This window comes from Ictalurus furcatus, chromosome 4 (genome assembly GCF_023375685.1).
Source record: "Ictalurus furcatus strain D&B chromosome 4, Billie_1.0, whole genome shotgun sequence".
In the NCBI taxonomy this organism is placed as follows: domain Eukaryota; kingdom Metazoa; phylum Chordata; class Actinopteri; order Siluriformes; family Ictaluridae; genus Ictalurus; species Ictalurus furcatus.
Genome location: NC_071258.1, coordinates 4694988 through 4721359, shown reverse-complemented (window position 1 = coordinate 4721359; position 26372 = coordinate 4694988). Strand labels below are relative to the sequence as shown.

At 39.6% G+C, this 26372-nt stretch overlaps 1 protein-coding gene across 2 annotated transcripts; it reads right to left on the bottom strand.

The window, feature by feature from the left end:
- Positions 1–2436: 2436 nt before the first annotated feature.
- On the bottom strand, positions 2437–21017 carry ube2q1 (ubiquitin-conjugating enzyme E2Q family member 1). 2 transcript variants are annotated; one of them, XM_053622615.1, is made up of 13 exons: positions 20221–21017; positions 15860–15964; positions 13977–14099; positions 13816–13872; positions 12055–12210; positions 9069–9153; positions 8932–8992; positions 8725–8815; positions 7264–7322; positions 6933–6981; positions 6588–6683; positions 5240–5306; positions 2437–3653 (listed from the first exon to the last, which is right to left on the bottom strand). In XM_053622615.1, the coding sequence occupies exons 1-13, from the start codon at positions 20377–20379 to the stop codon at positions 3622–3624; spliced, it is 1140 nt and encodes a 379-aa protein (XP_053478590.1). In that variant the 5' UTR covers positions 20380–21017; the 3' UTR covers positions 2437–3621. The 2 variants fall into 2 exon arrangements, with proteins under 2 accessions (XP_053478590.1, XP_053478591.1); XM_053622616.1 differs by having other exon boundaries at positions 12070–12210.
- Positions 21018–26372: the final 5355 nt, after the last annotated feature.

Below are 26372 nucleotides of genomic sequence, written 5' to 3'. Positions count from 1 at the left end.
GAAAGGTAAATCAATCTCTCTGGGCGTTTGTATACCGTTCTCCATATATTATTAATGAGATAATCAGGGTTACACTCAGCCATTATGGTTAAATAACATGTCGCAGTAACAAAATGCCCTGCTCACGCTATAGTTATTCCCTCGTGAACTTTTTTTTATTGTTTTTTGTTTATTTTATTTTTAACGTTGAAGTGGACAGATGTAGCTCAGGCTGTGGTAGCACAGTTAAACATGTTCTGAAGACAAGAGAGTTACAGGAGTTTAAAAAAAAACAAATAACAACAACAAAAAAAAAACAACCACAAGCAAAAAGAAAACAGGTCAGCTCCACTGAAATTTAAAAAAAAAAAAAAAAAAAAAATCCAGTAGCTTGAGTTGTGTTGAGCTTTGCTTTCTATTATTTTCATGTCGCCCTCGATCTCACCGACACACCCGGCGAAACAGGACCGAACATGCCCGAGAGACTGCGGCGAGACGTTACAATCCGATCCACCGTTCAACTAAAAGACATCGTGTGCAGCCATAAAACATCTGCTTTCCCCCCCAAGATCCTTCACAAGACGAGTGTCAGACTGACTCGGTGGATACGGGCGTGTGACGTGAACTTCTGCGTGCTTTATAATAAAACCACTGGAGCGCTGGGAGAGAATCGGATTTAAAATCAGAAACAAAGCCGGACTTAATACGTCATTATGTAGTTTGGGATGAAAGAGCTTCAGCTACTGCCTACCTCGGGTAAACAGTCGTCACTCTCTTGGACGTTAAAAATCATGCGAGACGTAAAAAGGAAACGCCGCTCTGAAACACGTTCAACATGTTTATATTAAAATACTTAGAAAGATTCAGGTGCTTGATGGTGTATTTTTGTTAATCCTGTCAGTGGTTGTCTGCTGCGCTGATGTCACTGCTAGTTCGGTTACAAAGGAGAAGGGGAAGAAGAAAAAAAAAAAGAAACTCAAACATGTAACAGGATGTTCGTCAGGTTTTGCTCTTAGCTCCTTAAAACAAAACAAAACAAAAACAGCTCGTTTTCTTACTCACCATTTTCCAGTGAAGTTCACGGAGACGAACGCTGGACTCAAAGTTCCCGAATGCAACTACACCAGAGACTCGGCTCGAATAATTACTGATCGACGAAATGATGGGATCGATGACGCTCATAGATGAAGCTCTGTGCGCTGATCTGTTTGCGCAGAGTGTACAGATGCTGAGGAGAGACAGCTGGACAGACTTAAAGGATTAAAGCGCCGTGGCATCACTCTCTTAAGGATAGAGATGAAGCGAGGACTGAATCCCACCGTGAGACGATCAGCAGGTAATCGAGTGGCATTGTGGGTTGGAAATGGTTAATGTGAAAACAGTCCGATGCGTCGATGAAATATGTTTCAACCAAAACCAACCTAAAAAAAAAAAAGCCTCACAATCACACCTGTCCATCTATTTTCTGTACCGCTTATCCTACACAGGGTCGTGGGGAGCCTGGAGCCTATCGCAAGGGACTCGGGGCACAACGTGGGGGACAACGTGGACCGGGTGCCAGTCCATCACAGGGCACGATCGCACACACGTTCACACACTACGGACAATTTGGAAATCCCAATCAGACTACAAGGCCTGTCTTTGGACTGCTGGTGGAAACCGGTGGAACCTGGAGGAGATCCTCAAAGCACGGGAAGAACGTGCAAACTCCACGCACACAGGGCGGGGGGAACAGAACTGTCAATCCTGGAGGTGCGACACGAACGTGCTAACCTAAACACTAAGCCCCCTTTTGAAGATCACGTGTTAATCATAAAGTCATTCGAGGTGGACCCCCCTCCCCCTCCCACCCCCCTTAAACAGAGGCTAACGACTTACCGTTTTGGTGTGAATCACAAACACTACACCCGTGCAATTTCACCGTGCTGAACAGATGATTAATACCACATCCCCTTCCTGACCCCGCCTCCTAATAACAATAATAATAAGCAAAAGCATTTAAATGGAGTTGGAGGAAAAATATCCAGTGATTTCTAGCAGGAGAGACGCGAGTTTTAAATAACGTCCATCGAAACACGTTTGCAGGATGTACAAAAGGAGTACTGACGTAAGAAGACGGTCTTGATGAAGATTCCGGTTATGAACCAATTGACTGTGTGTAGATTAGGAAGCTGAAGGTTTGAGGGAATTCGTAAAATAGGTACATCTACAGCGTGGACACTGCCGTTAAAAAGGGAATCTTCCTGTTGTTGTTGTTTTGTTTCTTTTAAGGCAATAATGGTCATGTTACAGACCCCCCCCCCCTTACAGGAATGGAACAGGGCATCATAAATAAGCTTAACAACAAAAAAAAAAATACAATTTTGATCATTTTGTGGCTTTCATTAGTGAACGTTGTATAATCTCAATGACTGCTTAACACTTCAACCTTGCTATGTGGCCGAGTTGACACGGAGGGAGGGGAAAGAAAAAAAAAAAAGAAGAAAGTTTTACATAACGCTGTTGATGTAATAAACACAGCAGGAATCACACTGGTTAAAGAGGAATGGTCACAATTGCAGTTAATGACAGCGTAAGCCACACATCACTTCCATTCTCACAAGGGAAAACCAAAAACAAACAGGGAAAACAAAACAAAACAAAAAAAACAACAAAAAAAAACAGCAGTAGTCATAATGTGTACGTAAAACATGTTTAAGATATTCCTTTTGTCAACATGAGGATATCCATTAGGTAATTTATCCTTATTCTATTTGCGAGATAAATCTTCAGACGGACGTTCCGCGCTACGCAGGCATGTTTTTAAGCGATCCCGTCCGGTCTGAAATGCAAAAGTTCAATCTCTGTGATACATCTTTATAAGTTTACTTACAGGCGGAAATCATTTCGATGACTTTACAGTGAACTAGTCCGACGTGCCTGGTCAGATTTTCAGTGTGACCAAGCGCCGAGGAGAACGAGAGGATGGAGTGGTGATGGAATTTAACCTCCATCTCTTTTCAAAAAAAAAAAAAAAAAAAAAAAAAAAAAAAAAAAAAAAAAGAAAAGAAAAAACACAATGTGGGTTCTTCATTACAAGTGTTGATCACTTAAGTCTCCTCCACCCAAACTCAAGTCTCTCCGCTTTTCTTTTTCTCCATAACGTTCACGTTTTAAGTCTGGGAGAAAGAAGGGAGGTTCGGGTAAGCGCCGATATCCAAAAGCCTGTTATCGTGTAGGAAACCTTGGCGTTTACGCAGGATGACTCCGATCGTAGGACGTCCTGTCCGTGAAGGCGAGAGGTCATGGGCGTCGCTCGAGAGAAATCTGCCGTGGTAAATTCCGACCGAACAGCCAAAGAGAAAGCAGGAAGAACGGAGAACGAGCAGTGATGCGCGTGAAGTACAGAGAATATGGTAGAGGAATACATGTTTTACCCGTTAAAACTCTCCAAGCCCAACTCAGTTCAGAAGTCTTTAATCCAGACATGGTGCATCTCCAACTAGCAAGACGATGAGAGGCGGAGGAAAGGGGAAAAAATAATAAAATACAACAAAAAAAAAAAAAAAAAAGGAGGGGGTGGGGAAAAAAAAAATATGTAAAAGAAGAACAGCTGTTGACTCCAATACATTCTGTCCTTGTTTGAATGACCAGAGGTTATTCTTATCCATCTTCTTTGGGTGGTGTGTACCAGCCTGCAAGGATCAAAGTCATACACACAACGTTGAGAAACAAAACAAACGTTCAGGACAAAGAGAAACGTCAGAACATGTCTAAATCAAAACACGGCCTCTTAGTAATGCTCGAATGAAATCTGGCAAGAGCTCAAAATCCTGCACGACAACACACAGGCCCGACCTACACTCCGAACTGACGCTACGCATGCAACTTCTACACACACACACACACACACACACACACACACAGTTGCGACCAAATTTATGTTCAAGATGTCACTTTAAAAAAAGGATTAAAGGAGAATCTTTAATAGAGAGCGCCTGGCCTGAGAGCAGAGCAATAGCTGCTTAAGAGTTGTCATAAAAAAAACATATGTATTTATTTATTTATTTAAAAGGTGAATTGAACCTTGACTTGAGAGCAAAGTGCTCGCATGGCTGCACTGCTCTCGCGTACGAAAGTTTCCCCCGCACGCTCACTTAACTCGTGAAAGCATGCGATTCACAGCACCTAGCCCTTATTGAATGACCATGCTCTTTATTAAAGATGTCGTTTAAACGCCATAAGAGGTTTTAGCGGGTTACTTAGAAGGTAGGAAGATGCCATCGAGGCTCCTGGTGATATTTACACAGAGCCCTGTTTGCAGTCTGCTTTGCAACAACAGGCTAGGCTTAGGTGACATAGGACCACGTCGTATCGGAGCAAGCATATATACACACTACCAGCCAAAAGTTTACACGCAGATTCTTTATTTTTTAGTTTTTTCCTCCACATTTTAGAATAATAATAAAGTCATCAAAACTCAGGAGTAACACAAATGGAACTATGGGAATTATGTTGTGATAAAAAAAAAAAAAATCCAAAATAAATCAAAATAATTTAATATTTCAGCCTATTATTTCGCCTAGAATTTCCAGAAATGTATTCTTGGCGTTTTCTCGAGCGATTTCTTGAGGAATTTCCCCGAGATGCTTTTTAAACAGTATTGAAGGAGTTCCCGCCTACGCTGCACGCTTACCGGCTGCTTTTCGGGATATTTCGCTCCGATTCGTCCGTTCAAAATAATCATACGCGTTCAGATCAAATGCTTTTTAAGATCATGAGAAACGTTTCGGTCGAGTGTCCACAAACTTTTGACCGGTAGTGTGTATATAATGAGCATGGTATCAGATCTATGACTGACACAAGTACCGGTATCAATGCATCCTTTTACTTAAAACTTGCACCCTCACCCCCGAGTAGGTGCAACATGTACCGTGAGGAAAAGTCTCTGTAATTCTGCTCGAGCTAACGTGTAGAAAAGTGCGTGTTTTCCGACTATACGTGGATTATGTTTTCTTCTTAGTTTGTGGGAAATAAATACTTTCTCGATGTGGGAAGTGATTTTGTGTTCCCCGTTCACCGCGCTGAAAAACAACGAAGCATTGTTTGGGGAAGATATGAGGTTTACAGTATAAATAAAATTCTACTCCAGCTAACATTACCTCATTTCTATTCTAATGCACTGCACGCACACAGACACACACACACACACACACACACACCTAAACCTGAAACACACAGGCTGAAAATCATATTCGAATAACATAAAAGGAATAGTTACCGTTCTTTTCATGGATCTGCACCAGTGATCTATATGACTGCTGTGCTCTGGCAAGATTGTATTGGTTCTAGGAGGAAAAACAGACAAGGATCAAAATTACATCACATGGAGGGGGGGACAAAAGCAAAAACAACAACAAGAAAACACTGCAGAACAAAATATTCTTTGTGGCTAGAAGGTTTACATACATACACACACACACACACACACACACACACACACACACACACACACACACACACATACATACATACATACATATATATATATATATATATATATATATATATATATATATACACTAAAGAATTAAACAGTTCAGGACATGCTGTTATAGGAAAATAATCAACGATGGGGCAATGTGACACGGCCCTACATCGAGCTGAGTTACTCTCACTGCTCTGAAGTTGATCGTTTTCCAATAACAGCATGCTCCGTTGTATTTTATTCCTCTTATACCATAGCAATTTGCCAATCATTTTTTATTATTAATAACTTTTTTTTTTTTTTTACACAATGATTAAAGAACAGAATGTCATTTTATTGAACCATTTCTCATTGCATTCAATGTTGTGGAAGTCAGTTCCTGTACGTCGCAGCAGCTATAAACTGTTGTTCAATCCTAACCTTCTCTTTTTTTCCCCCTGTCTATTGATATTGCCCAAAAAAACTAAAACAAAAAAAAGCATGTTGCCATGATTCCGAGACACCAGAAAGTGCACGAGAAAGTCTTTGGTCCTGAAGACTCCCATGTTGGAAAACACAGCTTTACCTCTGACTGTTACAAAGCACCGACACTGGAGACTCCTTCCAAAGAGCCACACGTAAACGTCTACTCGCTGAAAACATCGCCGTATAAACAATTCCACACTTGTATTTGGTAAAATAACCTACATTACATAAATACATATGCACCGTACAATCCCCTGCGAATTAACAGTTACTACAGTAACAATCATGTCTTAGTTAACTTCTAACATTATTCAACAGCATTGCTGTATAATCCGAGGATAGAATTTGAATAAGACCCTTATAAAAATGTACGCAGTTAATTTTTTTAAAATGATTAACATGTTACCACGTTCGAGATGGAAAGCCCGAGATAGCAATAGGGCTGTTTTCGGAAGGACTGATAAGGAATCGACGGGTTTCACTTTTGGTGCTTCTTCCTCTTACAAAGAGGAATCTCTGCTGGCTCAATGAGAGACCCTATACTGAAATCCCTAACGCCGGGGTAAATAATTAACATTAGTTAAAGTTACCAAAAGTTACTTTAGCTTTGTCGCATTGGCAGCTAAAATAGTATCTGTATCCGTTAAAATGTGTGTTGAGGATATATAGCTTCTACCTTATTGGCTCCAAACTGGACTCTGGCTTTTCCTTTGACTAAAGTGGCGTTAATCTGCATGATGACAGACTCGATGGAATAGGCACTGCTCCAGCCCTGTAGACAAACAACAAACAATCAGTTCTCAGCTGAAATGGTGACACGATCAGATGACATAAACAAAGCGCTGGTATCGTTAAGTAAATCTAGTCTTTATGAAGGTGAATGAACAGGCCTGTGAGGAATGCAGTGTGATAACGTACACGAACTCGGGTCAGGTAAAGGGAATGATTTGGGTTTTTTTTTTTTCCTTGTGTGTTTGTGTAATGATGACAAATGACGGCGGAATCTGACGGTATAACACACCTGCTTGGTGAGTAGTTCCATGCACAGGGCCCCTCCTCCAAGGACATAACTAAAGCAAACACCAAAACAAAATCATTCAGGATGGGCGGTTACAAAACTCAGACCTGGCTGAACAAACGGTTTCTAAATGTGTATATTATACGGTTACCACATATTAGACACTGCACGGGATTATTTTTGAACACACCACTTTGTGCTTTAAACGTCAAGCTCATAGGCTTTCATAAGACGGGAACACCACACCTTTCCTTGACTGTACACAACATCAAGCAACACCCATGCCAACACAAGTTAAAGATTATGCAAGTGAAAGACAATTGTGGTTACTCACCCTCCAGACAGCACAGGAGAAACGACTCGTACAAACGGCGGATCAAAGGGAAAGTTGTCCTGCGAAACAAAGAGCGAAATACATTTACTTGGTTTTGTTCCCATCACTCCGATCTACCGGATTTTCGATTTCAATTATGGCCTCGTGGAAACAAAATAATCGAGATAAAACGATTACTGCCCCGCAGTTCATTTCGCAAATGTTCTCGTTTTGTCTTTTTAAAAACCGCACGACATTTTTCTTTACAGCGGTGTGCTATGGAACCTCCCTAATAGGCCAAACTCGCTCCCCGCCAGGCTGGGGCGTTTTTAGTTCAGCTCGAGCCAAGATGACAGAAAGAGAGATAAAAGATGAAACCACTTCAGCCGTTTGGAAACAATTTAGTGTCGAGGAATCAAAATTTATTTAATTTTGTTCTAATTTTTGTTTTTTCAGTTGAATTATATTCAAGGAAATCCACTGTTAGAAATACAACAAAAAGTTGTTTTTTTTTTTAAAAAAAAAGTTCAATAAATGCATGATGTTTCCAAAGTCAATGAGTAATCGTGTTTAATAATCGTGACCTCAACATCGACCAAAATAATCATGAGCCCTACTTTTTGTTATTATGAACTGTGATATATTAATAAAAAAAAGAGACGAAACAACAACAAATCATAACTAACAGACACATTTTGTATCTATAGGTCAGAAAGAGCAGCCTCAATGCAACTAGCAGTTAACTGGGATTTGACAAATTGATGATTGAGTAATCAATAAAAGGTGCAAAATGATGGACGCAAAAACAGATAAAGGATTAACCAATAACGACAAACCAACAAGGCATGCTATACTTTAGGGTGGCAACGAACCCGACCTCCTCAGTCCCGAACATACCCGTGGTGTAAAATTCACTGTCTGTTACAAAACACTGGCTGACACTGGAGACTCCTTCCAAAAATTCGACACAAACTCCTTTTCTCCTTACAGAATTCTTCATCACATCAACAAGTAGACACATTTTTTTGTTTGTCATATAACAACTTCTTATTTTATCCGTTTATTATTAGACTACTGTCTGAGAAAATTAATCAACAGCGACAATTCAACAGTGCTGTGGAATAAAACAAAACGAATAAATCGAGAAAAAATAATGAGTTGAAAACCTTCAAGTGTTAAAAAAAAAAAATGTAATTAATTCATTGAAATGAAAAATGAAGTCATTCGTTGTCATTCATATATGTTTAAAAAAAAAAAAAAAAAAAAAAAAAAATTTTGGTGTTCAATGACTTGAGACTAGTGAATAATAACTGGTTCCACAGCGAATAGAGAAAGAGCCGAGAAATGCATCAGATGGTGAGTGGGTTGAAATCATTGCACTTTCGTGTTGTTCCGTTTTTTCTTAGCGCTTTCTTCTCTCCGCACATTTAGAACCGATAGCATACTGTGTACAGAGACAAAAAAAAACAAAAAACAACTCACTTTGTATGAGAAATTGAGAAGGATGTAATCCATGCCCTCCTTCTCTTTCAGCACTTGAAGGTCACTGTGCAGAGGGCTGTCTGGATCAACTCTGCTCGGATTAAAAACAACAACAACAACAACAACGAGCTGATTCATTCGCCTACCATGTATTGATCACACTAAAACATACAATACATAAATAAATAAATAAATAAGGATCCTTACGTTCTTAGCTTGACGTGCCACTCGTATAGGCTATCGTTAACAAGCTCCACTGAGTAGATACCTGCAACAGGACATGAAGCTGTAATTCTTCACTCGTTAGTACACACTCACACATTTGTCTCATATAAAGGACTTGCCTGATTTGTAACTTTGAGATCGGTAAATCTCACGAAGTTCCTTCATTAGACGATCTGAGGCTTGGACGGAGCCCGACACCGCTCCCTGCGACACAAGACACAGGCAAGTAGATCGCGGAGTTAGAGCCACAGCTCGGCTCCCGACACAACAGAATTTAAAACTACCAGGAGAGGATTTTTATGAAGCTAACTCGGCACTTTTGGACAAACCTGCTGCAGGTAAGGTTAATGCTGAACATTAGCTTGATCAAATCTACTGAACAAGCCATAAATTGCTGCAAACCTTAAACAACTATTATTACATTATGCATTATATGGTCTTCCTTTAACATTATGGATATTAAAAGGGCGTTAGGTAAGATTTGTGTGTGTAGGGGGGGGGGGGGATCTCTAATGGTTAAATGGGTGGATTTGAATAAGATTTCAATGATTTTTTTTTTTTTTACTCACTGAGCCTGCCCCCATCTCCACCCCACAACTTACAGCTGTTCAACTACATTTAGCACGCTAACGTGAGTTACCGTTAGCGAGGAGTGTCATGACCTCACTTCAAGTGCACTCGGACAAACAAGGGGTGCGTCTCAATCGGCTCCCTAGTACAGGTCAGGGCGCTGATCAGGGAGTCGGCCATTTTAAAGCAAAATCCTTCCGGTGCACTGGAATGTTCGCGCCCTAAAAAAATCCCACAGTGCACTGCACTAACCAGGGAGCATCGGTGCTCGCTATGTTCCCTTACTGGAAATGACGTCATATCGTCCACAAATGTAAGTAGCTGGTTATTACTGATTACTCAAGTTAGAGATTTTTAACTTTATTCGCCGTTCTATATACGGCTTGTTTGAGTCTAACGGCTTTTAAGTGTTTAACGATTTTTAAAAATCCACTAGCTGGCCTACGATCCTGCATAATGTCAAAAAGATATAGGTTCTGCCGGTTGTCGATAAACGCCAGCGGTGACGTTTTACAACACCAGTACCTAGTCGTATCGCTGGAAATGGAGTCATCGGTGCCCAGGTGTGCAGTGAGCCAGGTTACCAGTCAGGTTGCCAGCCACCTTACCAGTGCCCCAACTCGTGTACACCACCTAGGGAGCTGTGGAGCTGATTGAGACGCACCCAACCGCCAGAAAGCCAAGTTACGACTCTATAAACACGCGACGACTTCTCATAATGAATTATGAGGAGGTGAAGGGACGATGGGGTGTGATTAAATTTACTATGCCATAAGAAATTTCAAATGGCTGTGATCTAAAATGCAAAATGTAGACCAAAACAGTAGCCTACTGTAAAGGTTATTATATGATCGACATGCCTGGACTTGAATTATAATTCAAGTGTATGAAAGAGTGTGTATAGTGCAGAGAGAGTGCATTCAGACATCAGGACATGTGGACAAATGCCCGACCATTCAAACTGACTCACATCATTACCACAAGTGCATTTCTGTCTCGCTAACCGCAATTTTTAATTTTACCACAAAGAAACATCGCCCTAGCAGACGATGGCGGACAAAACATTAAGAAAACTGTGATGCAAACGTACGGCGTGACGGCTTCTTAGGAAGGAAGCGGCTCCTCCATTTTTTTTTTTAATTCCCTGGCCGAACAGACCACAGTCCCACACACCTCTGTTCTACTGCCTCACAAGACCGAGGCTCATGAATTCCCAGGGGAAATTTCACCTAGATAAAGTCGGCGTGAAGCGAAAGTCACGTTTCACGTGCCACGTACTTTCAGCTTTAGCGAACTGGCTTTTCTACATGGCGAATTTGATTCGAGAAAGAAGAAAAGCACCGTTTTCAAGTCGATAATGCCACGGCTAAACCGTAACCGTTGGCATCTCGGCAGGAAGACGGTTTGCCTTGCACGTGAGAGTGTCCTTATTTACTATTTATTACTTTTCCTGCTCCCTTCATTTTAGTTGGGAAAATATGCAATGCAATAGGTTTATGCGCGTGTTTTTTTTTCCTTTCCTTTTCACAAGAATATACAAAATAGGTTTGTACTTATCGCTCTAAAAGAAACATTTACATGTAACTTTCGCCAGCTGTTCATGTTCGTTCTAACCCAGAATTTCAGCAGAGTGATTGATATAACTGATATTGGAATTTAGGCTAATTTTTACTCCCACGGTTCTACTCAAGAAAGGTGCGCATTATATTTTATCTTAATTTAAATTTTATTTTATTTTTTTAAATACGTGCTTCCTTTTTAAGCGGCTTCTTTGCGATTACTTCCTAAATCCGTTGTCACAGCTGCTGACATATTGCACGCGTGAGCCTCGATTACTACCGCCTGACCTAAATTACAGGAATGGCTCACACCTTCATTTTGTTAGCGGAGTCTGCTGTGATCCATCTGGTTAAATTTATTTTTAAAAATAATAAAATAAATACACAAATAACAAACAAAGGCCTGGATTTTATTCGCTCGCTTCGTCGACTACCCATCTTGGTCACTAAGCGGCGTTCGGAAAGCGCAGGAGCAGCCCGCATGCTAACTCTGCATGGCCGGATCCGTGGAAATAACCCTGCAAGTATTACAAGTATACCAATGATCTCAGAGAAGTGTTTCAGCAAGACAACATGCAGCTTAAATATACATGATCTGCTCAGTTTTGTGGCCTTATAAACATACGAGTTCCAGTTTCACTGCACATTTGGCACTGCCTGCAAAAAAAAGACTGCATTGTTAAATAAGGAAACTATTCAATACTGTTACAAAACGAATCGTGATAAGGAAGAATACCAGCATGGACACTTTTATGATTAAAGAAAGTCCATTCTAGATGTTTGTAATGCCTGCTATTGCAATCATCTGTGAACATACCTTCATGTTTAACATTAGAATAGCTATACCACATGACACACGCAGGCTTAGAATCGGTGTCGTTGTATTTGCTATAACTCATCACAAAACAAAAAAAAACATGCCACAGTGTTATCCCCTTTGAACCCGCAAAAAAAAGCAGAAGAAAGGTCACCTTACCGAATGAGCACTTACGTTCAAGTGGTCCTGCCTCTGGTTCTTGCGGATCTTCTCGAGGATAGCCAGGTTCTCTTTCTCGATGCCGTCGTCCTCGGACTTCTTCCCGTCTACCGGCTCCACCTCTTTCATCTCGTAGTGATCGAGCTCCTCTATGTCCTGACGATGAGACGCACACCAGAACGAACCCACACACGCCACAAATTAGGGCTCGGTTATCAGGAACAGTTACTGAACAACAACCACCCATAATAACACCTTCAATGATGAAATCAAAAATGTTTTTTTTTAATCCTTTCTGTAAAAATGATTTGGAGATCATTCAGTACAAGCTCTGTTGTAAAAGACTCCACAGCTTTGGATCCACGGAGTTTGATAAAACACTTTGGGACGTGTCTTACAGGAAAACGTGTGATGCGGTTGATACGAAACCAAAGTTGATTATTTTCCTACAACAGCACATTTTTACACCTCAGGTTTTTTTTTATTCCTTAAAGAACACACGCTTTTTTTTAATGCATTTATAGTTGGGGGCGGGGGGCGGGGTTTCTCTAATGGTTAAATGGGTGGATTTGAATAAAATTTTAATTATTCTTTTTTTTTTTTTTTTTTTTAAACTCACTGAGCCTACCCTCATCTCCACCCATACATTTAATGTTGTGGAACATCTATAAAACAAGTTACAGCACCAGTTCCCTGACCAGCCCCTATTGTTTTTTTCCTCATCTTGAAATTAAGACCTAATTAATTAATTAATTAATTAACAAATAAATAAATACGCAGCTTGTCGTGTTTCCGAGAAACCGGTCCTGAAGACTCTCCTGTTGCAGAGAACTTACTGGCTGTTACAAAGTGCCGACCGATCGTATTCGAGAATTCAACAGTCGCTGTGGTGTAGCAGAAGATGGTGCTGCATTCACAGTAAACTCATGCTAGCGAGCTAAATAATGTAAGTTATGAATAAAAGTTCAAGCGTTCAGAGCCCCTTCAGTTTCCTCATTTCGCTTCACTAATGCTGCATCCCAATTCGCCTACTGTCCGTCCTAAACAGTATCCGAGATTACAATTAGCGTCCCCCAAAACGGTAGTACGATGAATTGAGAAGGTTCCGGTAGATTTCCGAAGTGCGGATCCGCGTACACTTTTTTCTGCTAATATTTCCCCACAGCTCTTTGTGAGAAGGAGGAAGAGTTTTGTAAAGGTCTGCTTTGCCGCATTCAACCTGCGCACGTTTTAGAGGCGTGAATGAAATGAGGAAAAAAATAAAATCAAGGGAATGGTCTATTAACGATATAGTATAAATTACATAATGAATAATAAATGAAGAAAAGCACCGAGGAGTTTGTTTACGGTGATGCGTAACTACATACTATGTTAGTATGTCCCACACGCTCTTGTTAGACACTCAAAAGTACGTACTTCTTCCGTCACAAAAAGAGAACATAGTAGAAGTAGGCGAACTGGGACTTCTCTAACGGTTAGGCGAGTTTGACGTTTGAACGATTCCCTCCCATGTTCACGAAGCTCCGCCCACATGATTTACAGTGGCCCGTAGAGTGGCGGCGTACGCGAACACTAACGAGCCTTCCGGACCGAAAGTCAGTTTTCCAAGTGGGTTCTCTCATCCACTTTATCATGTTCGACGCATCCTTAATGTTATTTGTACAAATAAGGAATTAAAAAAAAAAAGAAGGAAATCAACTAACGCACCTTTAAATTATATTTTGAAAAGAAAGGGAAAAAAAAAAAGAAAAAAAATTGCACCTCTCCCATGTCTTCCTCCTCTTCTTCCTCTGAAGTCACTTCATCTGTAGTACCATGCTGCATAAGCAAAAAAAAAAAAAAAAAAAAAAGGATGCAATTACCAAAGACGAACCAGAACTATTTTAATCCGTCAGATTTTTATTCAGGCTTTGCGTCAGTACCTTTCTTTCCTGGTCGACAGGGCCAGCGGGGAGAGGCTGATCCAGCATCTCTACATCAGGATGCTGAGGTAGATTATACAGCCTACACAGGTCACAAATCAGCCTCTTCAGCTGCTGCAGGAGCTGACAGACCAAAAAAAAAAAAAGAAAGAGAGAAAAACACAATTCACAGTGATCGTTAGTGGGAAAAAAAAATAATAATAATAAAAGTCGTCATGCCTTATTTACTAAAACACAAGCTGTCTTTGGAAAATGAGAGAGGGAAAAAAAAAATCATTACATCCTTAACACAGCTAAATGTTCATTTTCTGAGCACATGGACAAATTATTCTTAGCAGGATAATGGAGCTCGGGTCTCGCAATCACAGCCGGCAGAACCTCCCCAGGACCCACCGAGTACCAGCTCGCAAACCAGGCAAACACAGACCGGCTGAGACACGGGGTAAAACTGAAGTAAGCCAAGTAACTGCTTTTTTTTTTTTGGCCCTCACACAAACTAAAAATTTTATGTCACAAAAGAGAGTTTGATTGCAGCAACGTTTGTCCCCCAACAGCAGAGGTTCAGACTGCTGTAATCTTCTAGTCTTGTTTATTTCACACGCTATTTCCACAGCTTGCCTTCATACTGTGTGTTCCTGAGTGTAGCCTCAGGAAACACAATACTGAAAGTTAGCAAATCTGCGGTTAGTCACAGTGTCAGGTCGTGATGTGGTTCGTCACAAGTTAATCAGGAAACCACAGACTATTAAAAAAATTCACAAATAAAATACCGATTTTTATAGCCAGTGTCTCAACTTACAGCACAGGCATCGAACGGAAAAGCAGAACACGTTATTTCTCTCCTCGACCTTGTAAGTTTACTCGCACTGGGACGCATTTTTCGATATTTCAGCAAGGTCGTGCGGAAATGTTCTTCCTAGCTACAAATTCCTGGTGGGTTTACAAAAGTTTGCCGAGTTTCTTTGTACTCGGGTGCGTAGGGGTTGACCCGTGAATTCCCGAGCGTGTTCGCAGCACAGCTGATTTACATTTAGTGATGCCCACAAACCTCAATAAAAAGGCAAATAGCTGAAAACGGCGGCTCCTGAACACGACATGGATGGAATCTTCCAGTAACGCAGCTCAGCCACTGCAGCATGTCGGCTGCAAGAGACACACACCGACTCTTCCGGGGGGGGGGGGGGGTTTAATAGGGTGCCATTACTTTTTTTGGGGTTGTCATATGTAAATTTATTCAAACTCAGGAGCTCTTGTTGGATACGAACGTTTTTCCAAACTACTGGTTAAACCTATAAATGCTGACTGTACAGTTCACGGTTCTGAGAAAGTAAATACATTATAAACTCATGAATCATTCATTCATTAAGACCAGAGGTTTTAAGACCCCATGGATAACAACACAAACCCGCGTTACACTGTTTTAACTGCAGAGTAACAACGCTATGCGGCACACGTTACTATTTTAAACTTCGGGGTCTGGGGTGTTGGAAAATGTTCCTTCTGTGCTATTAAAGCCTAAGAGTGGGCTAAAAAAGACAAAAATATCTGTGCAAATATTGATTTCTATCACACCACTGTCAGCTTCGCACAGCACTAATGCGGCGAAAAAACTCCTGAAAAACTTCATTACGCCACCATGAGCCGAAAGTTTGAAGGAAACAGCGAGAGTCTCAGTCAGAAGGAGAATCGGTCCGAGTCAAGTGTCCAAGTAATCCCAGCACCACCAAGCCGCCACTGTCGGGCCCTTGACCGAACCCTTAACCGTCTTTGCTCTCGGAACGGCGTCTCTCAGTTGACCCTGTGCTCGGACGCCAGAAAGAAAAGAAAAAAAAAAAAAAAAAAATCATCTCTCTGTACTGTACTTATAAAACGAGGACTCTTACCAGTGTATTGCCTTTTCTTACATCCTCCAGGCGCTCCAATATTTGGGTCAGACTTGGGTCATCGGAGTCCACGAACCATAACGGAGGCGTTGAAGGATAGGATTCCTGTGGACGAGAGGTTGTTATTAATATACACGATGTCTTGAAAAGTTATCATCAGTGTTGGTATAGATTTGACAAACAAAAACAAACAAACGAGTAAACAAGAAATACCAAGAACAATACACTTGCAGCTTCACAACCATTCATTTTAAAGCATCATAACCATGAACGAACAAAGATAATACTGCGGTATTATATCCAGTAAAGGACACGGTTTGAAACCTGAAAGCCGGCAAAAATAGAGCTGTGCTTTAAAGCTTTACTCTAAAACGGCAAACTGAAACATCAATCTGATAGCTAGGGGAGGAAAAAAAACCTCAACTCGGAATTCCTACTCGGAAAGGTCTCCTCAACCCCCACTTCAGTATACGCCAGCATGGTAGCATGCCTGCTCACATGCTCCTCGGTAAAAAATATCAATTCGCTTTAAATAACTTTACAGAAGTATTTACTTTCGATCAATCAATGTGGACACATTCTTTGGTTAAACATTAGATGCCTCCTAATGTACGTGTATGTAATTCCCAATTCAGGCTTCCCAAGTCCGAGTTAATCCAAACGTGGAATAAGCTTGCTAGAAAGAATGCCAAAATGTGAATAACTTCACCATGTTGATATTCTTCATTTTTGGACCGTTTCATCGGTGTACACAGATTCTATTGAAACTGAAAACCTAACCGTTGTTTTAATATACTTCAGTATCCTGTCTATGTAAGGCAGAATTTTTTTCACACCATACCCCACAAACGATTAATGCACGATACCGCTCGATTTGATGTCCAATTTCTCTGACAGGAAAGTCTGAAGTTAAAATATGGTCCACTGTTAAATATAACAGATGTGAATGTGCTTAATTTTTTTGCATAGATTATATTGCAAATCTACACAAAAAGTAAAAAATTTTGAAACACTCATTCTTTTTTTTTATTATTTTATTTCACATTTTAGAATAATAATAAAGTCATCAAAACTCTGGAGTAACACAAATGAAACTATGGGAATTATGTTGTGATTAAAAAAAATCCCAAATAAATCAAAATAATTTAGTATTTTATCATCTTCAAAGTAGACCCCCTTTCTGCCTAGAATTTCCAGAAATGTATTCTTGGCGTTTTCCCATCCGATTTCTTGAGGAATTTCCCTGAGATGCTTTTTAAACAGTATTAAAGGAGTTCCCGCCTACGCCGGACGGCTGCTTTTCGGAATATTTCGCTCCGAGTCGTCCGTTTAAAAACGTATTTTTTGTAAATAAAATGTTAGTTTTCTGATGAAAGAAATGAATATGTTGTCACGATTATATTTTTGTCTACAACACCAATTTTACACATTTAATCATACACCTTCAGATCAAAAGGTTTTTAAGACCACGAGAAACGGTTCAGTCGAGTGTCCACACACTTTTGAGCGGTGGTGTGTATATTTTTTTTTCCTTGATGACTAGGTCTGAATAGAATCGAATCTCCCACATGTATGAACCAGAGGAAAAAAGATGTGAAGTGTGTGTGTGTGTGGCTGATAGTAAGGTGCCTTAAGTGTACTAAACAAGTCACTGTAAATCAGTTAGAGTAACACAATAATATAATATCGGCACTGATCATTTCACAAAACTTTTTATAACACCGACTGACTTCAAATTTACTAACAGATTTCATCCTCATTACATTATTTATTTAGTTGCCAGTATATAAAAAAGATTTTTTTTTTTTTTTTAATTCACCAAACCTGTGTGACGGGTCTGTTACTGCGGTGTGTGGCAAGAAAAATTTGCCTGGGGTGTGCTGGTGTAGGAAAATAATCAGTGGTGGAGTCACAGTTACCACCTAGAAGATGATTACCTAGCAATAATGTTGTGGAACATCCAAAATCACTTACGTTATAGCAGCTTTACACACTAGAGTGTCCAATCTACATAACCCGTATAGTTAAAACATATATAAAGAGAGAGAACGCTGGTCACGTGACCGCATTATTCTGGGGAGAGCCTGCAAGATTCCTGTCTCATTACAGAGATGGGAATTGTCTTCATTTGTGAAGCGACTGATGGAATGATAGCTCCGAATAGCAATTACAGATTATGCAATGACATGACAACGTTATATGGTTAAAAAGAGCTCCCCGGTAGCGTTTAAATAACACCATCCCGACGCCTCTATACTCTACAGTGCCTGAGAAATAGGCCGTTTTAGCCGACTCTGGAGCTCTATTCCTGCGACAGCGCTCATTATGTTTCAGTCAATCATTTTCAAAGTGCCCATATCAGAAAACCGGTCCATTCCGTCAAAAGTTTGGGAAACGTATACATTTGTTCATTTCTTTTTAAGATATGATGAACCTGTTTTGCATTGTTTATGATTCCAAAATTTAAAAAAAAAAGTAATATGTTCAGTCATATTTCTTCATTCAAATTTTGTTGAATCGAATCATGAATGAATTGTATTGTTACACTCCTGTTAAACAGTCATTCTCTCAATGTCTTCTCTTTTTTTAATCTCTCAAAAGTTAGTAAGATCAAAAACGTAGCTTGTGTTACCGAGAGCCTCAACGCCATCTGCCCAAAAGACCTTCCCATGGTGAAAAACTTTACAGCTTTACCTCTAGGGCTAAAACTAGAAACTCTTTCCAAAAACGCTAATCCTCACAGAAAACTTCACCATATCAATCAGTACGTTTACATGGACAACAATATTCCGATATTAAGCCGATTAAGAAACTACCATGTGTACAGCAATTTTTGAGGACCTTAATCCGTCTAAAGTCATACTCGAAGTAAACACAAACCGAAATAAGGTGTGTGGAGTACTCCTATTTTAGTCACATTATCGACGTGTATCACAGCCATGTACACACCTTAATCACACTATTAACCTCGTGTGGGAGTTTTCACAGCATTTTGCGACAGGACACGTACACACACGGCAGTGCTCAACCGTCTGACGGCAAACAAGAGAGCACGACTGCGTCCCAAACCGCCTACTTACCTACTATATATTAGGCAAAGTACATGCATCTCAGCTTCTATATAGTAGGTAAGTATGCGGTTTGGGACGCAGCCCACTGCTTCAGGCAGTCGTCCATTAGCACGTACAGCATGACAATAATTAACTGCACTTGAAACTTTCGTAAAATGAAAAATAAAAACACCCAAAACCGTATACGGTACCATAACAAAGACGAACTGTATGTTGATATGTGAAATTCTGGAGGGAACGTCGGACGGCGTGGCGTGGGGAAGTAATGACGTGTGCCGTGGGGAAGTAATGACGTGTGCCGTTAATCGCTCTATGTTCTACATCATGTAAAACGGGAACATGAAAGGAACTCATGTAAACACCTTAATCAGAATATTATACGTCTTATCCCGAATAAGGTCAATGATTAGATTACTGCTGTCCATGTAAACAGTCAGTCAGTGATTGCACTCATTTGTTAATGAGTTTATGAGGCACGTCCGCCGTTCAAGCGCCTGTGCACATTGTTACTATGGAAACGATAACGCATTAGAACGAGCGCTTTATTATAATCCTGTGATTCGTCTTGTAGCCGGAACTACTTTCAGAGCTTCTGTTCGAGAAAATTACTCAACACCTTTTGACCAATCATAATCGAGAATTCAACAGCGCAGTGCGAAAATTACAATATTAGCATTATTAGCGTGTGTCAATCCACTCGACTCGAACCCGCTGTTCTAATTTAAAGAAATTTGCTAGGTTAGCAAAGTTGCTATTGCTAGCAACGACACAAAACGTCGATGACTAACGAAGTTAGCCAAGCAGCTACGTAGGTTTTATGTCTCAATTCGACTAACTGGCTACTTGGTCTAACAGCTAAATAAGTGACGTTCGTATGCTAATATGCCAGACATGCTAGCTAGCTAACAATATTTGTTTACTACATTTTGTATCGACGTTGCTATTTGAAACAACTCCGACAAGCAATTGTTTGCACTTTTCCCACCGTGATGCACTTTAATTATTATTATTTTATATCTCTATTATAGCCTGTTTGATATCTTCTGCTTTAAATAATACTTAATTTTTTCCTTCGAGGATCAATAAAGTCTTAGCTAATGTTAGCTTCTAGTCTGCTAAGCAGAAAGGCCGTCAAACAAACGGCTTCCTGTTACACACGTAGTGCACTCAATAGGCAGCGCGAGACTTTATTTCTAGCACTATTGGTAGTGCGCCTAGGCAGGGAGTCGGAAGCAATTTGGGACGCAGCCCAACTTTTTTCCTTTAATACACAGCGTTCCCGTTTCTTACCGTGATATTGCAGTGGATAATGAGCAGCTTCTCTCCGGTCACGTTAAACTGGCAGCTCAGCTCATCGGGTTTCCAGTCGATGATCCTGAAGCGTTCGTGGTTCGTGTCGAAAATGGACTCGAGAAACTTCAGCTCGGCCTTCAGTCCCGAAACCGACATCTTGCGCTCATCTCCGGATAAAAAGCACAAGACGGGACCCGGTATAGTCACGTATAGTCGAGTCCGAGGTGGATGAACGAGCGAGAGAGCAACAAATAAAGAAATATGCGTTATTAAGACAAACCTTTTAGCTTGGAAGCTAATGATAGCTAACTTAGCTAGCAGGCTAATAACAACGCCTTCCTTTACTTGGTGCGTTCGGGGTTTTTTTTCTCGTCTGTGTTTTGTTGCTGTCAGAGGACCAACAAGCAACCAATTTTGCTTATACAACAGCCATAATGTGTCGTCTAATCAATATCGCCTGTCCTTCACCTTCTCGTTGACTAAACTATCTAAAAATATAAACCTAAATATAGGGAACTGTGTATCTATCGCTGTGAGTCGTGGCGCTAAACGGAAGAAGATTCTTTCTGGGGTTTAAAGATGACCGTTCGTCTCGTGAACGCGCATTCCCAGCATACTGTGCGCACCCATAGCGAGGCAAGGCAGAGGCCGCATTGCAAACCGCGTCCTAGTGGATACAGAGTGAACTACGTAGGGCGTAGAAGCCATTATTTCAGACCCTATGGAGTGCACTCAGATAGGGTGGAAGGAGCCGTTACGGATTGAACCAATGCACTATTCTGTGGCGTCGAGCGAGTTATTTATTTTGGGTTTATTCTTACATTAAAAAAAAAAAAAAATTCACAACTAATTGCGACAGTTTTAATTTCTTTCTGGCTTTGATCATGTATTTGCAAAGAATAGTAAATAGTATCTTCATCTCTTCAGGATTGCATATTCTCTGTGATATGGTTACATAATACTTAATCTTAATATGTGTTTTAGTGTTTTATGTATAATATTATATAATGTGTGTTTATATATATATATACATTTATTTATTTTATATATATTTATTTATTTATTTTATATATATATATATATATATATATATATATATATATATATATATATATAAAATAAATAAATATATATATATATATATATATATATATATGTTTTGTGAATTGTATTTGAATGTCGTGTTTGTGAAATGACCGTGGGTGTCTTGAAAGGCGCTTTAAAAAAAAAGTCTTCTTCTTCTTCTTCTTCTTCTTCTTCTTATTATTATTATTATTATTATTATATCAAATTAACTTTTAACCCTTGTGCGTCCTTATGGACATTTTTGTCTTTTTCATGTTTCTTTTTATCATTTTGTCTGTGTTAATGCAAACAGCATAAATTTTGCAAAAGGTGTGTATTTTTATTGGAATTTTAATGTTTCACCCTCATTTGGTTTCATAAATAAATCTATTTTAAAGTAAGTACACAAAATACTTTCAGTCAGGACCTTAAAGACAAAAATGTCCCCATTGAAACTCATTCAAACTGCAATATTTAATCCCGTGACGTTTAAGCATAAAATGCTTTTCCTTTTTTTCTGATTCTGTTGTATTCAGGACCAACTGAATAAATGATGCAGCTATAATTGTGTGGGTGTGTTTGTATGGACGTCAGAGTTGTGATTTGTATGTGTGTACTGAAAATTGTGTGTGTGTGTGTGTGTGTGTGTGTGTGTGTGTGCGAACAGTTTGAAAGAAAGAAATTATATTGTACCGGAAATCACAAATCCCACCCCATGTATATGAGTCAAAGAAGGTCACTGAGCTTTGAAGAGTTTTGCATTATGTAAAGAAACCGGTGTTTAACGGGTTAAAATTCTGAAAATGAATGAATGTTTGGTAATTATGATCAAATCTGATGCTGGTAAAAAATAAAAAAAATAAAATCGAAGTGAAAGTGGAAAAAAATATTAATATGTAATATTTTTATGAGCGTTTTTTGACATGGACATTTTTGTCCTTTATGAACCTGGGTGGTAGATTGTTGTTTGTTTTTTTAAATCTGACACTGCATTAAAAAATATGAATGCATCAAAATTAATGTTGTTAATCACTGACATATCCAAGACTGTAATAATAAAATAAAAATAAAAATCTGCTTAGCATTTAGTAACTACATGGAAAATAATTGCTATTTTTCTTTTTTCCATTAAAAAAAAAACAAAAAAAAAAAACATCTGTGGCATCTTGTAAACAAATCAGCATTGATAGGGCTACAGTTCTGAAAATGAATGAATGTTTGGTAATTATGATCAGTACTGATGCTTGTAAAAAAAAACAAAACAAAAAAAAACAATCGACGTCAGTGAAAGTGGAAAAAAAATATTAATATATAATATTTTTATGACAGTTTTTGAACATGGACATTTTTGTCCTCTATGGACCTATGTGTACTTTTTTTAATTAACACACAAGGGTTAACAAAAATCGTTATTTGTAGAATAAAATCAGAGGGCGGACAATACATTTCCGGTGCAATCTGTCTCTTAAAAATGCAACATTTTTAAAATTCATGCCCTTGAGGTCCCCCAACTCCTATGGGCCCTGTGTAGTCATTTCTACTATTTCCCTCACATTTAAGGTCCCTGTGAACAGTCTACATGGTGTCTGAAAAGTCAGGAAGCGATGAGAATAAAACCACACATGCTACATTTTGTATTTATTTGCTCAACGTATTCCCGACAGTGTCCGACTTTTCAGACACCCTGTGTAACTCTGTAATGCGTGTGTGTGAATTGTTCACTCTCATCCACTACACAGACACACACACACAAAGAAAATGCAATTCAGTAGACTACAAGGCAATACAGTAGTACTATAGTGTCTAAAAGCAACAAAAGCCTCTAAAAGACATTGTGGTGCACACTGTGATGATCAAGCTGTATTTACGGTAGATAGTCCACCTGGGGGTCTGTGAATCACAGCTAGGGAGTGTGTGGTTTCATTACAGTTCATTTTGTTACAGTAGTGGAATCAGACATTACCAAAGTTATTATATTTATTGCTGAGTTGTTATAGTTGTTACTTGTTTGACTGGTTTGTCGAATTGAATGGGTTTAATCCAAACATCGATAACTCAAAAATATCAATAATAATAACATGGGTGTAATTTAACATTTAAATAAATACATTTAAGGGACGCACGGTGGCTTAGTGGTTAGCACGTTCGCCTCACACCACCAGGGTCGGGGGTTCGATTCGGGGGTTCTCTGTGTGTGCGGAGTTTGCATGTTCTCCCCGTGCTGCGGGGGTTTGCTCCGGGTACTCCGGTTTCCTCCCCCAGTCCAAAGACATGCATGGTAGGTTGATTGGCATGTCTAAAGTGTCCGTAGTGTATGAATGGGTGTGTGTGTGATTGTGTGCCCTGCGATGGACTGGCACCCTGTCCAGGGTGTACCCCGCCTTGTGCCCGATGCTCCCTGGGATAGGCTCCAGGTTCCCCGTGACCCTGAAAAGGATAAGCAGTATAGAAGATGGATGGATGGATAAATACATTTACATGCAAGAAGGAGAAGTCCTGGTGTAGGAACCTTTCATTCATTCATCTTTAGTAACCACTTCATCCTGGTCAGGGTCACGGTGGAGCTGGTATCCTGGAAGCACCCTAGATGGGATTGCCAGTTCTTCACAGGGATAAATCCGCACCCCAATCATGGACTCATCCTCTAAAAAAAAAATGACAAGAGGTAGAACCGTAACTGGCAGTAAAAAAAAAAAAAAATGAAGCTGAAACACATGATCTCAATGCTGGGGGTTTTAAAGAGCTGGAAGGCCACCGGAGTAGGCCAAAGGGAGATGAGTAAAAGCTGAAATGGGAGCAGACAGGCGCGAGGAGGCCCACTGAAGCATGGCAAACGTAAAATGTAAACAGTCCCAGCACTCGCTGAGGAGTTAACTCCTTTGCCGGCATGCATGTGTGAGTGTATCGCGGTACAGGCCTGTCAGCCCATATTTTGCCATGATGGCAGTCCAGAGAAGCAACAGAGAACAAGCTACATTTCACACACTGTGGGAAATGGGTTGGCAGGTCACACAGGAAGTGGAACTGAAACTCAGATATGACTCTCTGTCTCTTATACTACTACTACTACTACTACTACTAATAATAATAATAATAATAAAAACAACAACTAAAAGAACAACAATAATAATACCACTTACATCAGCAGATGTATATATATATATATATATATTAATAATGTTTGATTCAAAGTAAGTGATTAGTTAATGTTAATTAGGAATATCATAGTGAGATCAAATTATTTAGAGACCTAATCAGATATTAATAGCGTTTGAACATTTCCAAGCACAAATTTCTACGCATCAGTTAAGGGTTACACAGCGAGAGCCACTATGAGAGCCACAAGATGGGGTAAGAGACCACTATGATATCTTTTGATCATCCAGTCCCTATTTTTCATCATATATTTTTCTCGCATTTTTCTCTCTCTCTCATATCTCACATTTCATAATATCTCATGTAATATAAGTGGCTGATATTGCAGACATGAATAATATATATATATATATATATATATATATATATATATATATATATATATATATATATATATATATATATATATGTGTGTGTGTGTGTGTGTGTGTGTGTGTGTGTGTGTGTGTGTGTGTGTGTGTATTTCTAAATAATTAATTAATTACATTTTAAAAATGTGATCTCAGTGACTTTGACCGTGGCATGATGAGCTGGTCTGAAACTGCTGATCTCCTGGAATTTTCATGCACAACAATTTACACAGAATAGTGTGTCGGGGCATCCAGTGAGTGGCAGATCTGCGGGTAGAAAAGTCTTGTTGATGGGAGAGATCAGACAAAAATGGCCAGGCTGGTTAGAGCTGACAAGAAGGCCATATTAACTCAAATAACCCCAGTGTACAACTATGGTAAGCAGAAAAGCATCTCAAAACATGTCCAACCTTGAGACAGGCAGGCTAAAACAGCAGAAGACCACATCAGTTTCCACTCCTGTGAACCGAGAATAGGAATCAGGAAGGCTACAGTGTGCACAGGACAGATGAGGATCACCTTCTGGTCTTTTCCCCGTCTCGCATTTCCAGGCAACCTGTATATAATGATAAAGCTCTTCAAATCAGTGACAAAATATCTTCAAGAACAGACAAGACCAGTTGATTTGACTCACTGCTACTGAACAGTAACAGTGTGTCTTTTCCTGTTGGAAGGATGGCGCGATTTCAAGTAAACATATGAATCATTAAATCATGTGAACAATATGTGATCAATAAAACCAAAAATAACACGTGAGAATCAGTGAATCATGTGGAAAATAAATGAACCATGTGAAATAAAAATTATACCTGAAAATAAATGAGTCATTTGGAACCAAAATCACATCATCCTTTGGAAAATAAAGGAATAATTTGCGGGCGGGGGGGGGGGGGGGGGGGGGGGCAATGACATGTAAAATGAATGAATAATATGAAAATATACAAATCACAAGAAAAAAATAAATGAATAAAATATTTTAAAAATCACTCATAAAGCGAAATGAATCACATGAATAAAAGCAATCACATGTGAAAATAAACAAACGGTGTGGGGACAAAACGTGAAAATAAATGAATCATGTGAAAAACACACACTACATGTGAGAAGTGTGTAAATGTGTAAATGCATGAAACATGTCGAAAGAAAAAGAAAAAAGAAAATTTCACACATGAATCATATGATTATTTCGTTTGTTGTGACTTCTATAAGAGTAATTTATACAGTATTTGTGATCATGCAAAACCTGCAAAATGACCCCTCGGCCACATGATGGCTTAGTGGTTAGCATGTTTACCTCACACCTCCAGGATTGGGGGTTTGAATCCCGCCTCTTCTCTGTGTGTACGGCATTTGTATGTTCTCCCCATGCTTTGGGGGTTTCCTCTTTGTACTCCGGTTTCCCCCAGTTCAAAGACGTTGTATTTTGATTGACATTTCAAAATGGTCCCTAGTGTGATTGTCCCCTGTGATGGATTGGCACCCCATCCAGGGTGTTCCCCACCTTGCGGTATGGAAAATGGATGGGTCGCTGACCCAGTGTGTCCTCTCTCTAATGTACTTCTCAGCTTGTAGTGACTC